Source organism: Erythranthe guttata, chromosome 2 (assembly GCF_056151865.1).
Source record: "Erythranthe guttata isolate IM_541 chromosome 2, IM_541, whole genome shotgun sequence".
NCBI lineage: Eukaryota > Viridiplantae > Streptophyta > Magnoliopsida > Lamiales > Phrymaceae > Erythranthe > Erythranthe guttata.
The window spans coordinates 1,859,633-1,873,292 of NC_142534.1; the positions used below are offsets into that span (position 1 = coordinate 1,859,633).

At 36.6% G+C, this 13,660-nt stretch overlaps 4 protein-coding genes across 5 annotated transcripts; all 4 read left to right on the plus strand.

Annotated features, from left to right (window-relative positions):
• Positions 1-409: 409 nt before the first annotated feature.
• LOC148772097 (uncharacterized) lies at positions 410-1,543 on the plus strand. The gene is made up of 2 exons (XM_088814854.1): positions 410-436; positions 800-1,543. Exons 1-2 carry the CDS (start codon positions 410-412, stop codon positions 1,541-1,543), a joined length of 771 nt encoding a protein of 256 aa, XP_088670980.1.
• LOC105977367 (uncharacterized) lies at positions 745-3,801 on the plus strand. Its single transcript, XM_088823545.1, has 2 exons — positions 745-2,134; positions 2,244-3,801. Exons 1-2 carry the CDS (start codon positions 1,635-1,637, stop codon positions 3,613-3,615), a joined length of 1,872 nt encoding a protein of 623 aa, XP_088679671.1. The 5' UTR covers positions 745-1,634; the 3' UTR covers positions 3,616-3,801.
• Positions 3,802-6,035: 2,234 nt separating this feature from the next.
• On the plus strand, positions 6,036-10,113 carry FUC95A (1,2-alpha-L-fucosidase). The gene is made up of 10 exons (XM_012981439.2): positions 6,036-6,536; positions 6,611-6,756; positions 6,896-7,779; positions 7,874-8,006; positions 8,196-8,354; positions 8,482-8,706; positions 8,802-8,903; positions 9,004-9,139; positions 9,232-9,427; positions 9,708-10,113. Exons 1-10 carry the CDS (start codon positions 6,269-6,271, stop codon positions 10,015-10,017), a joined length of 2,559 nt encoding a protein of 852 aa, XP_012836893.2. The 5' UTR covers positions 6,036-6,268; the 3' UTR covers positions 10,018-10,113.
• A 420-nt stretch (positions 10,114-10,533) lies between these two features.
• Positions 10,534-13,114, plus strand: LOC105957513 (uncharacterized). 2 transcript variants are annotated; one of them, XM_012981438.2, is made up of 3 exons: positions 10,534-10,820; positions 11,099-11,217; positions 12,801-13,114. In XM_012981438.2, the coding sequence occupies exons 1-3, from the start codon at positions 10,663-10,665 to the stop codon at positions 12,806-12,808; spliced, it is 285 nt and encodes a 94-aa protein (XP_012836892.2). In that variant the 5' UTR covers positions 10,534-10,662; the 3' UTR covers positions 12,809-13,114. The 2 variants fall into 2 exon arrangements, with proteins under 2 accessions (XP_012836892.2, XP_012836891.2); XM_012981437.2 differs by having other exon boundaries at positions 10,536-10,820; positions 11,099-11,259.
• The last annotated feature ends 546 nt before the right edge of the window (positions 13,115-13,660 follow it).

Here is a 13,660-nt window from a genome sequence, read left to right on the forward strand (position 1 = left end):
GAGAAATATTTGAATTTGTTTTGGAGAATTTTTTTGAAAATAGTGTGGAAAGATAATTTTCATTTTGGGGAAAGTGTGAAAAGAATTTGGAAAGCTTAACAAACATAACCTAAGTGTTTAATTTTGGAAATATTAGGTACCAAATGTGTTTTTTGTGAACATGTGGGGTCAAATGTAGAATTGGTGCAAACTTGAGGGGCGAAAATTGCAATTTTCCCATTAAACTACCTATTTTATTTTAGGGGCTTGCTATTATCAGTGCGGTTTTTTCCAGCTACAGTGCGAAATAATTCATTTGTCAAAAAACACTTTAACCTTTTACAAAATCCTCTCAACATCCAAATATTTCGACTTTCGTAGATCGTGATTTGTTTTCGTAGAAATCAGTTAAAACCCAACGATTATCAAGATGGCCAACATCGATCCCGTAAATGAGGTAAAAAAATACGTTTTAGTGTGATTTTTTTCGATTTTCAGTCGTTTCGTGTAGAATATCACGAAATTATTCAAGTCATTTCGTGTTGTTTTGCACGAAATGAACACTTTATTCGTGTTTTCCAGTCATTTCGTGTACAATACTACGAAATTATACCTATTATTTCGTGTAAAGTCACACGAAATAGCAGTAAAACTGTTTTGTTATTCATTTCGTGCAGTACTATACTAAATGTATGAATACATTTCGTGTAAAATTACACGAAATGTATGCATATACTTCGTGTGATTTTACACGAAATACCTAGTATTGTTATTAATTTTTTTTGTGCAAGTATCTAACCTTTTTTTTGTATTTACGCAGCCATATGACGACAATTTGTATTTTGATCCCTCGGTTTTGGATAAAAAGGAATATGAAGATTTCTCTCACTTCTTCCAAGTTGATATTGTGTTCGGCAGTAGGGAAGAATTAATCAACTGGGCGAAAGAAACTGCAGTTAGTCATTGTCACCGTTTGATTTGTCAGTCTAGAAGGGAGAATGCACAGTACATGACGTGTGACAAATACGGACATGGCCGACAAACGAATATCGATGTGGAAGATCCTAGAAACTCAGGAACAAAAAAATGTGGTTGTCCGTTCAAATTGATTGGCAAAAGGTCAAGGTTTGATGAATTATGGCGGTTGACTGTCAGCGATGGCAGGCATAGTCATCGTCCGACTTTGTTTCCTCACGGACAAGGTACGACTAGTCGTATAACTCCGCAACAGAAAGCAAGAATTAAAGAATTGCGAAATTCTCACGTGAAGCCAATGCTGATCATGGATAGACTGAGAAAAGATGATCCGACGATACAAACCTCTATGAAGCATGTTTACAATGAGTTGGCCAAGATTAAATCTGAGGAAATGGAGGGCATGACTGTTATTCAGTTTATGATGCATAACTTTCAAAAAGGCGAGTATCGATATTGGCATCGCGTCGATAGTGAAACGAGCAACACGATTACAGATATTATGTTTGCATGTCCCGAATCTATTCAGTTATTACGGTTGTTCCCGTATGTTATATTGATGGACTGCACATACAAAACCAATAAGTAAGTAAAAATTACGATTGTTCAAATTATGATTATTGTGTTTTAATGTCTTGTATTGTTTAAATATGTAAAAACAACATTGTTGTAGGTATGGAATGCCTCTTTTGGAAATAATTGGGATAACTCCAGTTGGGAGGAATTATACAATTGCTGTTGCATTTATGTCGCATGAAGATGCAGACACCTACGAGTGGACTTTGAATTGTTTGAAAGAGTTGCTAGATGGTGTCGAACCTGATGCGATCTTGACAGACAGAGAGTTGGGTCTTTTGAAAGCACTGCCAAATGTCTTCCCATTTTCGTATCATATGTTGTGTATATTCCATATAAACAGAAATGTTGAGGCAAATGCGACGAAATTTATGGGAGGCAACAAGGACCAAGGTCTAATATTCCGACGTGTGCTGTGGGCTAAGCTGGTGAAATCAGAAACCGAAGAAGAGTATCATTACAATTACAATGAAATTGTTGGACGGTATGCAGGGTATCCTAGGCTGATACAGTATTTGAATGATACGTGGTTGATATACAAGGAGAAGTTTGTTCGTGCCTATACTCGCAATGTGTATCATTTTGGCAACACGAGCACCAACAGGTATTACATGTTTTAGTTATTTAAATGATAAAAGATATTATATAAAAATAATATTTATTTTGTAATTTGATTGTCGTTGTATGCTCTGATTGTTGTTGTAATTGGATAGGGTGGAGAGCGCTCATTCTTCAGCGAAGGGTTGGTTAAATGCTTCGACCGGAGGTCTGGATAACGTGCAAGGCAAACTTCGGGACCAAGTTTATATCCAAATTAGTGAGCTGAAGTGCGATTTTTCATTATCATCCAAGATAAGGAAGCATACTGCAGCATGGCCGTGTTTTCAGGGTTTGATTTGTTATGTTACGCATCTGGCATTAGAGAAATTGGATGAAGAGATGGAGTCCCCGGCGATGCAAGATCCGAGTATTTGCACACACTATCTTTGGAATACTCATGGGCTCCCATGCGCGTGCAAAATTGTGCAGAAAATGGAAGATAATGACACGTTCGTCATTTCAGACTTGCATCCATTCTGGAGTACCATGGCAGTTGAGCCTTCGGAGCTACCTGAGTATCAAGTAAACCGCGAGGAGATTGTGGATAGACAGATTGATGACCTGAATTGCAATTTGAAGAAGATGAATTACACGAGTAAGATAAATGCCGTGGCCTCATTGCGTGGCATCGTTTATCCGTCTACGTCGCATCTGTCCGAGCCATCATTTGTTAAGACCAAAGGACGACCAAAGAATAACTCGACAAAGAGAGACCCTTCTGGATGGCAGTATCATATTGATGAGGAGACAATTAAGTCGTCGTGTGGTTCCAAGGGTCGCCAAACCTCATCTGGTGCAAAGATTCCTAAAACAAAGGTTGAGAGAAGCACTGATGGAACGCCTCAATCGAAGATGAAAGGTCGTGGTTCTCGTATTCCCACACAAGAATCTGCTGCCCCTACAATACCTGCACATGAAGGAATCGACTTTTATTCTTTCGTGCCCAGATTTATGGTCCGTCTTATTCAAGATTATGTTAACGTGATGGCGGATGGCAACTGTGGGTACCGGTGCGTTGCTCAAGCCGTGTACGGGGATCAAGAAAGATGGCCGCAAGTGAGAGGGGAGTTGCTTATTGAGTTATACGAGCATGCTAGTGTCTACACGGCGATGTTTGGCAGTACCGGATACGTTGAGGTCATACGCAAGTGTGACTGGACCTCAGGGCCTTGTCCACAAGCTTATTGGATGGACATGAATGAAATGGGATTGGCCATTGCTACCAGATACAGTGCATTAGTGGTACTTTTGACTCAAGTAGGGAGTATGACTTACCTTCCTATGTTTGGCAGTGGTCACTTATCATGTATGATTGTTGTGACATTGCACAACAATCATTTCATGTTTGTTAATTTGGTCGCAAATAGTCCACTACCACCAATCCATCCGGCATGGGTACACCATAGAGCTAAAAACTTGAGGCACTTACTCAAAACGTACAAACCCCGACTACTCTTGTACGAACAATTAAAGTCTGGTCGGTAGTTCAATTTGTAGTTGTATCTGAAATCTAGTTCAATTTTATTCGTATTTGAAATTTAGATCAATTTGTAGTTGTATTTGAATTCTAGTTCAATTTGTAGTTGTATTTGAATTCTAGTTCAATTTTTAGTTGCATTTGAATTCTAGTTCAATTTGTATTTGTATTTGAATTTTTAGTTATTTCGTACTGAATTTACCGAAATGTCACTTCATATTTCGTGGAAAAATCTACGAAATATGGTCTTCCATTTCGTAGAAAATTCCACGAAATATGGTCTTCCATTTCGTAGAAAACTCCACGAAATATGTTCTTCCATTTCGTGTACGTTTACACGAAATACACGATTTTTTTTAATCTAACAGTTTCGTCCTTCGTGTTCTATAACAATAAACACCGCTATTTCGTGTGAAAAGACACGAAATTATTGAGTGTATTTCGTGTAATAATACACGAAATAGCGGGCGAATTTGGTTTTTTTTTAGGAAAGTTACAAATGAAATAAATCGCACTGCAAGCCGGTAAAAACCGCACTATGAATAGCATTTCAGTTATTTTATTGCTAAAATTGGGTAGCCATGCAAAAATTGGGCTGAATTTGGGCCAATTTTTATATTAAACTTATGTTGATTAACCAAAGGCCCAATATATATATATATATATATATATATATATATATATATATATATATATATCCACTTTTAATTATTTTTCTAGGCTCAATTATTCATTAGCTTGCTTATAATAATAATAATAATAATAATAATAATAATAATAATCGAGACCAATTTGAATTTGAAAATTCAAATACATATTTTTGTTCGATAAGTTATGAGGATTCCTCGCACGGGGTATCGATCAGGAAAAAAAATGACAAAAGAATACTCGAGATTGATTCATTTGATTAAAGTTCCTTTAACTTCGACATGGTCGCTTCTGAAACGGAGCTCAAATAATTTTAAATAAACTTCCGCTCGACTCGAGTCGGCTCGATTGATTTACACTGCTACGTGGCAATAGGACGATGGGGGGACTAATTTGCGTGGTTAGAAAGCGCGTTTTGGATCTCATGACAGCTTATCCATCAAATCTTGCATCCTTAATTCCCACACTACATGTACTATCTTTAATTAGTACAGTTAAGAAGTAGAACTAGTATTTAAGACCCCAGATTGCAATTATTTATTGTCCTAATCTCATTTATGTTACTATTAGTATTATTATTTGTTGTTGTGGTGGTGTAAGAATCCCAGAAAGATTTGGTGCAGTCGAGGTAATAACTGTTGTGGAAAACTGTCGGTGTGAGATTGAGGTCATGATCTCATCATGACATCACCACCCCTTGCTTCTTGTTATTCCATTTAATTAATTAATTAATAATTACCATCCATTATTGTTCTTCTCGGGAAATTGCGTTTGTTAATTTTTATTTTAATCAAAAATGATTTTCTTTGATCTCTCTCGAGAATGTCATCATCAAGCTTAATATGCATGTATAAGAAAATTATTTGTTATTCTACGCAATTTTTTTGACCAAGCACACAAAGACCGATATCAATAGATGGATCAATAAATAATAATGATAAGGGATTTACAATAAATGTAAACCTTAAAAATTCAAGATTTTTATTTTTAATAAAGTTCATCATATAGTGTAAATGAGCCAGTACGATAAAAGTTCGAGCTCGAGCTCGAGCCCGCCCTTAAATTAGTTGTTCATAAGTTCACGAGTTTTTTTATATTTTATTTTTTATTCATAACCTTCTTTTTAGATTATAAATATTTTTAATAAAATATAATATTATTATTATTATGTAAAAAATAAAAGAATAATCAAATAAGCTAAACTCGAGTTCTAGCTCGACAGACTCAACTCGACTTGAGCTCAATCTCGAGTTCAAGCTCGACAGACTCAACCCGGCTTGAGCTCTAGCTCGAGTTCGAACTCATAAAAATGAAAGCTCAACGAGCTCGAGCTCGAAAAAATCTGGTGACTTTGACTCGAGCTCGACTCGTTTACACCCTAAGTTCATCGTAACAAAATTAGATTATATTACTATAAAATTATCAACTTTTGATTGAAACATGGATATTTTGTTGACGGCAGTCCACTAAACAAGCTCACATTCGAAGAGTTTATTAACCAAACAGCATGTTTAGTCGATAATTAACATGAAATGGTAGAGGATCAACATAAGAGTACATAATTATAGTATTTATACATATAGTCAGTCATTTGATGTATGTTTAAAAAACAAAGTAATATGCGTTCATGCAAAAAGAATGAATTTTTTAACAAATTCCCAACAAGAAATTAAATAGCCAAGTCCCATGAAAAAAATCCACCATTGGTCCACAAATGAGGCATGTCTGGGTAAAAGCTCCGCCTACTGCACATGCCTTTTTTGCAACATTAGAGAGAGAAAGAGAGAGAGAATCCGGGTGGGTGGGCCCCATCTCATTACACTCAAATCAAAATGGCTGTCATCTCTTCACATCCCATTTTACCACCGCCCATTTGCTCAAGGGGTACTCGCAATATTTTTTTTTTATGTATAAATACAGAGCCGAAGATTTGCCTACCCAAAAAGGGTTTTGCATTTCAAGAACCGAGTTTCTATAAAAAAAAAAAAAGAAAATTAAAAAGTTGAAATTTTTATGATGATAGTTCCAAAAGGGTTTTCTGTATTCTTGTTTCTTGTTTTTGTTGTTGTCGTCCAGTCAACATTTTCTGTGGGTTTTCCCGTGAAAGATAGTGACGTGTGGAGTTCGAGTTTGGAAGAAGACACAAGTACGAGGTTTAATAATCTCGAGGTCAGGTTCAATGCGCCTGCGAAGCACTGGACCGATGCTCTGCCCATCGGCAATGGCCGCCTCGGTGCCATGATTTGGGGTGGTGTTGCTAATGACACCATTAATCTCAACGGTAATAAAAAAAAAAATTTATTTTTATTTTTTTATAATTTTTTTTAATAAATAAATTTTCTTCACTTTGTGCAGAGGACACACTCTGGACAGGGACACCTGGCGAATATTCCGGCGCCGGTGCTCTAACCGCCTTATCGGAGGTCAGAAAGCTAGTCGATAACGGCTTATACGCAGAGGCTACTTCAGCTGCACTCAATTTATCCGGAGAGCCCTCTAATGTATGTTTTGCTTATTTTACTTGAATTTTCAATTTTTAAATTTAATGAAAAGAGCAATGGATGATGATGAAATCAAAGCAATTTTGTTCATGTTTCGAAAATGCCGAATGCGGAATTATATTTGGATAAATGTTTACAGGTTTACCAGCTCTTGGGAGACATAAAACTCGAATTCAGTGATTCTCACGCAGCGTATATCGAAGAAACTTATCGAAGAGTACTTGATTTAGACACTGCTACAGTAACAATGCAGTACTCGGCCGATAAAATCGAGTACACGAGGGAGTATTTCGCATCGAAACCCGATCAAGCAATTGTGATAAAGCTCTCGACGAACAAAACGTCGTCGCTGAATTTCACTGTCTCTCTAGACAGCAAATTGCACCACCACTCGTACGTAAACGCCAAGAACCAAATCCTTCTAGAAGGTTCTTGTCCGGGCAGAAGAATCCCGCCACAAGTATACGGAAACGAGAATCCAACGAAAAGAAGCCCTTTTTATTCGGAAGACGAAAATCCCAAAGGAATCCAATTTTCATCCGTTCTTGATTTGCAGATTAGTGACAGTGCGTGTGAGGTTCGTGTTGTTGACGGTAGAAAGTTACAGGTGTCCGGCTGTGATTGGGCGGTTATCCGTCTCACTGCGTCGTCGTCGTTCGACGGGCCGTTTACTAATCCCATCGATTCGAAAAGGGATCCTGGTTTAGAATCTTTAAGTGCGATGGAATCTGCGAAAGGATATTCCTACACGGATCTTTACGCGCGACATGTAAATGACTATCAAGGACTTTTTCATCGTGTCTCGTTACAACTTTCTAGAAGCTCGAATAGCAGCACGCAAAACGAGGTCGAGGTGATTACTACTGCGCAGAGGGTTACGTTATTCAAAACTTACGAAGATCCGTCAATGGTGGAGCTTCTATTTCAATACGGTCGATACTTGTTGATTGCTTGTTCGCGACCCGGGACTCAGCCTTCGAATCTTCAAGGAATTTGGAACAAGGATATCGAGCCTGCATGGGAGTATGCTCTCGTTTTTTTTTTTTTAATTCAATACATTTTTTCGGATTTTCCAATATAAATCGTAATTTTTTTTTTCGTTTTTTCCAATATTTAGTGGAGCTCCTCACTTGAATATCAATCTACAAATGAACTACTGGCCTTCATTATCTTGCAATTTAAAAGAGTGCCAAGAGCCTTTATTCGACTATATCTCGTCTCTGTCCATCAACGGAAATAAAACCGCAAAGGTGAAGACCTCTTTTTTTCTCCAAATTTTAATTTATTCATCTTACATTTTCTAATAAAGAATTAACAAATTTAATTTTCTTGAAAACACTAAATTTTTTTAAATACAGGAAAAAAAAGAAAAAAAAGAAAAAGCATTAGTATTATTTAGCTTGTACAAATTTAATGCATTTATGTGCAGAATGTTACAGGTGAACTATGGAGCAAACGGTTGGGTTGCGCATCAGGTATCGGATATATGGGCGAAAACATCGCCCGATCGCGGTCAAGCTGTGTGGGCCCTATGGCAAATGGGCGGTGCTTGGCTTTGTACACACTTATGGGACCATTACACCTACACTATTGACAAAGTACGAAAAATTAAATCGCTCGATTTTCTTGAAATGCAATGATTTTATAACCATTTTATGAAAAGCTTGTAGCTTTTCGGAATTTAATGAGACAAATTGCTTATGTAATTTTTTTTTTTTAATATAGGAATTTCTGAGGAACAAAGCATATCCGTTAATGGAAGGTTGCGCTTCGTTTCTACTGGACTGGTTAATCGAAGGGCGTGGAGAATATCTCGAAACTAATCCATCGACTTCGCCCGAACATATGTTTACGGCTCCCGATGGTAAACTCGCGAGTGTTAGCAATTCGTCTACAATGGACATGCAGATTGCGAGAGAGCTTTTTAACAACATCGTTTCAGCTGCCGAGGTAAATTAATTTCTCTTAATTTTTTCATTTTTTTTTCTTTTTCGTTTTCGAATGAACTATCTCGTGTTTAAGGTAATAAAAATATTGAAATATAGGAACTGGGGAGAAGTGACACTGATTTGATTGCAAGAGTTCGTAAAGCGCAGGCGCGTCTTTATCCGACAAGAATCGCAAAGGATGGTTCCATCATGGAATGGGTGAGCTGGCGGTTTTTTTTTTCGTTTTCGTGTTGATAATAAAAATATTGGATTGCTAGAAAAAAAATTAAATTTTCTTTCATTTATAATAAATGAGCAGGCGCAAGATTTCGACGATTCCGATACGCACCATAGGCATTTGTCACATCTGTTTGGCTTATTCCCAGGGCACACTATCAATATCGAACAAACTCCCGATTTGTGTAAAGCAGCAGAGTATACCTTATATAAACGAGGTTTCCAATTCATTATTAAATAATATAAATAAAAAAAAGATTTTTTTCTTCTTCAATATATCATAATTTTGAAGTATTTTGTTATGGAATAGGAGAGGAGGGTCCAGGATGGTCAACGACATGGAAAGCGGCACTGTGGGCCCGCCTGCATAACTCCGAGCATGCATATAGAATGGTGAAGCATATATTTGATTTGGTCGATCCCGAACACGAAAGTGATTTCGAAGGAGGGCTATACGCCAATCTTTTCACTGCTCATCCACCTTTCCAAATTGATGCAAATTTCGGGTAAAAAAATTTCCAAATTTCGAGAATTCAAAATTTGTGTCAGGGGGGCCATGGCCCCCAACGTTTCTCAAATCTCTATTATTTTATATAGAAAAAATAAATAAAAAAATCGTGTACAATAGCATTAACGCCCACCCCACCCCCCAACAAGATTTTTTCTAATGCAGTCGGCCCCCTCAGACTTAAAATCCCGGCTCCTCTAGTGATTTTGCAAAAGCGGAAAAACTCGAACATAAAAAAATATTCTGATTATGCAATTTTTTTTTGTTTATGGTGAAAGATTTTCAGCAGCAGTAGCAGAAATGCTGGTTCAAAGCACGGTGAAAGACTTGTACTTGCTTCCAGCACTTCCACGCGATAAATGGGCTAACGGCTGCGTTAAAGGTATTAAGGCACGCGGTGGAGTTACGGTCAGTGTTTGCTGGAGTGAAGGCCATCTTTACGAATTCGCCCTTTGGTCTTCGATTAATGGAGATATTTTCAAGAGATTGCATTACAGAGGAATTACTGCTATGGCTAATATTTCGTCTGGCAATGTTTATACTTTCGATAAGCAGTTGAAATGCTCGAGGATTTCTGCACTCTTGTGATTGATTTATCATTCGATTTTATTTTATTTTATTCTGTTGATCTTATAAACAATCAAAGAATCATTACTTCGAAATACTTGATTATTATTATTATTACTTTTTTTTTTTCTCCTGAATTTGTATAAAGAAAGCAAGCAATCTTGACGATTGATGGAACTTGAAGTGTTACTTGATTTAAATTCAATTATTTGGATATTAATTTACATGAAACAATCCTTTACCGAATCGTACCAAATTTCATTTCGGTAAATTTTGGTACTTCAAAAATTTGTATCATTTATCGAATGGAACTATTCAGTTCGGTACGACTTTTACCGAATTAATTTGGTTTTTTTGATTCGATAACGGTAAAATCGAAAATATATACCAAATACTAAAATTCCAAAAAATATTTACCAAATATCGAACCAAATTAGTACTTGACTAGTACTGAATTTTTGGTTCGATTCGATTCGATTCGATTCGATTCCTTGATTTAACGGGCGAGTGAACATTCTAATTTTCCATACTCATTCTAAGAAAAGATTAAGATACACCCCTAAAGTTATTTTCTCCTGCGTAGCACTGTATCATTTCTCAAAAACCCTCGTCAGAAAAAAGTAAAAACCCTCGCCATTTCTCCCAAATCCCGCATCAACAGCAACAATGGCGTGGCGTGGTTCTGTGTCCAGGTCGCTCATGTCCACCGCTAGGTCTTCCGCATTCCGCTCGTCGACGCCGCTCTCCGCCCCCCGCCGCCTCAATCCTTCTTCCGCCCCGTCCTCCCGTCCCATCCCCCGCCGCCTCTCCTTTTCCAATCCAAGGTCCTAAATTACAAATCTCACTGCTTTCATTTTTCACTTATTGCCTTAATCTCACTGCTCATGTTCTAATTGTTCTATTTTTTTTTCTATTTTCCGTAGTTTCAAAACCTAAAATCTCGATTTAGCTATGTATGATTGAGATGCTAATTGATTTTAGCCTGATTTATTACACTCAATTATTTTGTTGGCTTCGAAAAATTGTTTAATTAACGCTAATTAATGAAATTATGCGGTTTCTCTGGCTGAGGAGTTACATTAGTGTTGATAATGAAATGCAGGACACTGGGAGAGCTGGGTTGCGCTCAATCGCTACTGCCGATGCATAGCATGGTGGCAGGATTAGGGCTGACATCACACTTGGCGGTCAATGTGCGAGCTTACTGTGAGCTGTACAATGGTACCTTCCAACGTTCTTGTCAGGATCGCTAGTATTCTCTTTGTGAGTCTGATAATACTATTGTCGTTAGGCTAGCACTAGGCGTAATAATTGCTCCTATAGAAACTGAAAAATTTGCTATATGTTTGTGAGTATTTCTTTCTCTAATTGATTTGAACTGATAGTCTAATATTGCCACCTGCGAGATAATTCGATGAATTAGACGGTGAAGTGATTTATAATACTTGGCTTTATTAGGATTGGTTGATAATTAAGAGTTAGAAGAATTTGGATCGTTTGGGAGGAATCGAAAGATATTGATGTCAGCAATTTTTCCCGCAATCGAACGTAGGACACCACTTTTTTAGGTTGAATTTTACTTTCTCCTGAGTCTGTAGTTGGATCTAGTGTAGATTTATTTTAATGGTTGATGCTACTGAATTGGAAAGAGGGTTATTGATTTTGGGGTCTTTTTACTTGTGTTGGAATTTGGAAATAAAAATAAAAATACAACAGTAGAGCTTTCTGAACACTTGTAGAATACTGGCATAAAATTACTTTGTTTCACTGTTAATGTTCTCTAAACAGATACACACACACACTCATGTGCACATTTAAATATATAATAATCTAAATCCACAAATATTTAGGAATCTACACTTTCGCAATGCACCTTTTACGATGCTTTTATTCATTTCCTTCTATTTGTCACACTTAACGGTGATAAACTAATGAAACTGAATGGCGTGAGGTGGAAGTCAAACTTTCATACATTTTATTAGTCTTTTCACTTTTTTTTTGTTCCTTCAATTTCAACTTTTTTTTATTTATTTTTTATTTTGTTGTCCTTGAACATTAAATGTTTGGCAAAATGGAAAGAAATAACACAAACTTAGCCTAAGGTCCTAAAGTTCGATATCTCGTTCCAGACTATTCTGTGGCCCGTGTAATTGGCTTGTATTCCAAGTTTTCAACTGGTTCTAATGTCTTTAACTTTTCAAATGAAATTATTTGCTTTCGGGCATTGTATAGTAAGACATGAGTAACGTTATCAGAATGTGCCCACTAAGCTTATGTATGTCTTAACCGTTGCCCTTCTACCTTTGTTATCCTATATTAGCATAATGTTTGTCATTGAGAATTCAAGTCAAATAACTGTATGTGAATTAATAGATTTTTCATCAATATCAGTTTTTTACGGGCCCTTTCATGTGTATCTTGATCTATGACCAGAACCTTAAAAATTTGCAAGAGTCTGGTAAAACCAACTGTTTCCATTTCTTACTTGAACCCATTATGTGGGTGCAAGAAACTTGGACAAAGAAATGAGAAATGGACATGGTTGCTTCTTCACCTTTGTAACATGGTATGTCGCCTTTAGCATGTCTGTTTCAGTTCCACTATACTAGTGCGAAACAAAGTGGTCTACACATGCTAATGCTTCTTGAAGTGATTGACACCTCACCAAGCATTTCTTAACAAGACTAACTCTATGTTTTTATAATGTAATGATATGTATATCAGACAAATAAACACACGATTTTCTAAGTTCTCTATAATCATCATTCACATGATTGAATTAACCGTGTTTCATTGTGGTGCAGGTACTTGAACTTGTTGTTGGGGGTATAAGCACACAGTGAGTGCTCAAAGAACTGGAAATTTGTCAGCAAGGGGTATCCTGCAGGAATTTCCCTCAGGAGAAACGGAAAATATCAATAAAAGAATGATTATGCATTTTCATTTTTTTTTTAAATTGTGGACGAGACTTAGTTATAGCCAAAATTTGACCTGAATATGGAAATACGATTTTTAATGCTTCATTTTGTGAATCATTGAACAATTTATGCACAAATGTTCATTATTCCTGCTGCAATAGTTTCTTGAACTTGGCAATAATTGATAGTTTTTAATCTTATCTAACGCTTTAGCATCGTATAAAGTTTGAGCTTTAGCTAATATTACCGACTCTTAAGACTCGATCTAGTAAGAACCAAGTACGGTTACTGGTAGAATGGAAATTGCATGAACTTGCTTCCTATTCTCTTTCTTCCACAAGAAAAAAAGAATGAAATTTGAACTTGATTGTTTAATGTATAAGTCAAAAAAGAAGTACATATACTCACTGTCAAGTTGCATGAAAACAAGGAACCCTGATATGAATAGTTGTTGTAGGGCTGCAATATAATGTGTACAATTAAAGTGGTTCTTCTGTAAGCTTCCATTGTCAATAATTTTGGGGCCACAGCTTTTATAAATAAACTGTGAAATTTGTGGCATTAGGTGTAATAGTTATATGAGGAAATTATTATTATTATTATTATTATTAATATATTGGGCCAAAAAACACATGTAACGAAGCATCTTCTTCCTTGCAGGTGTTGTTTAGTTAGCCTTCAATTATTTCATTGTAGGGAAAATCTGGATTCTTCTTGCTAAGTAGTTATCACAATGGAACAAAACC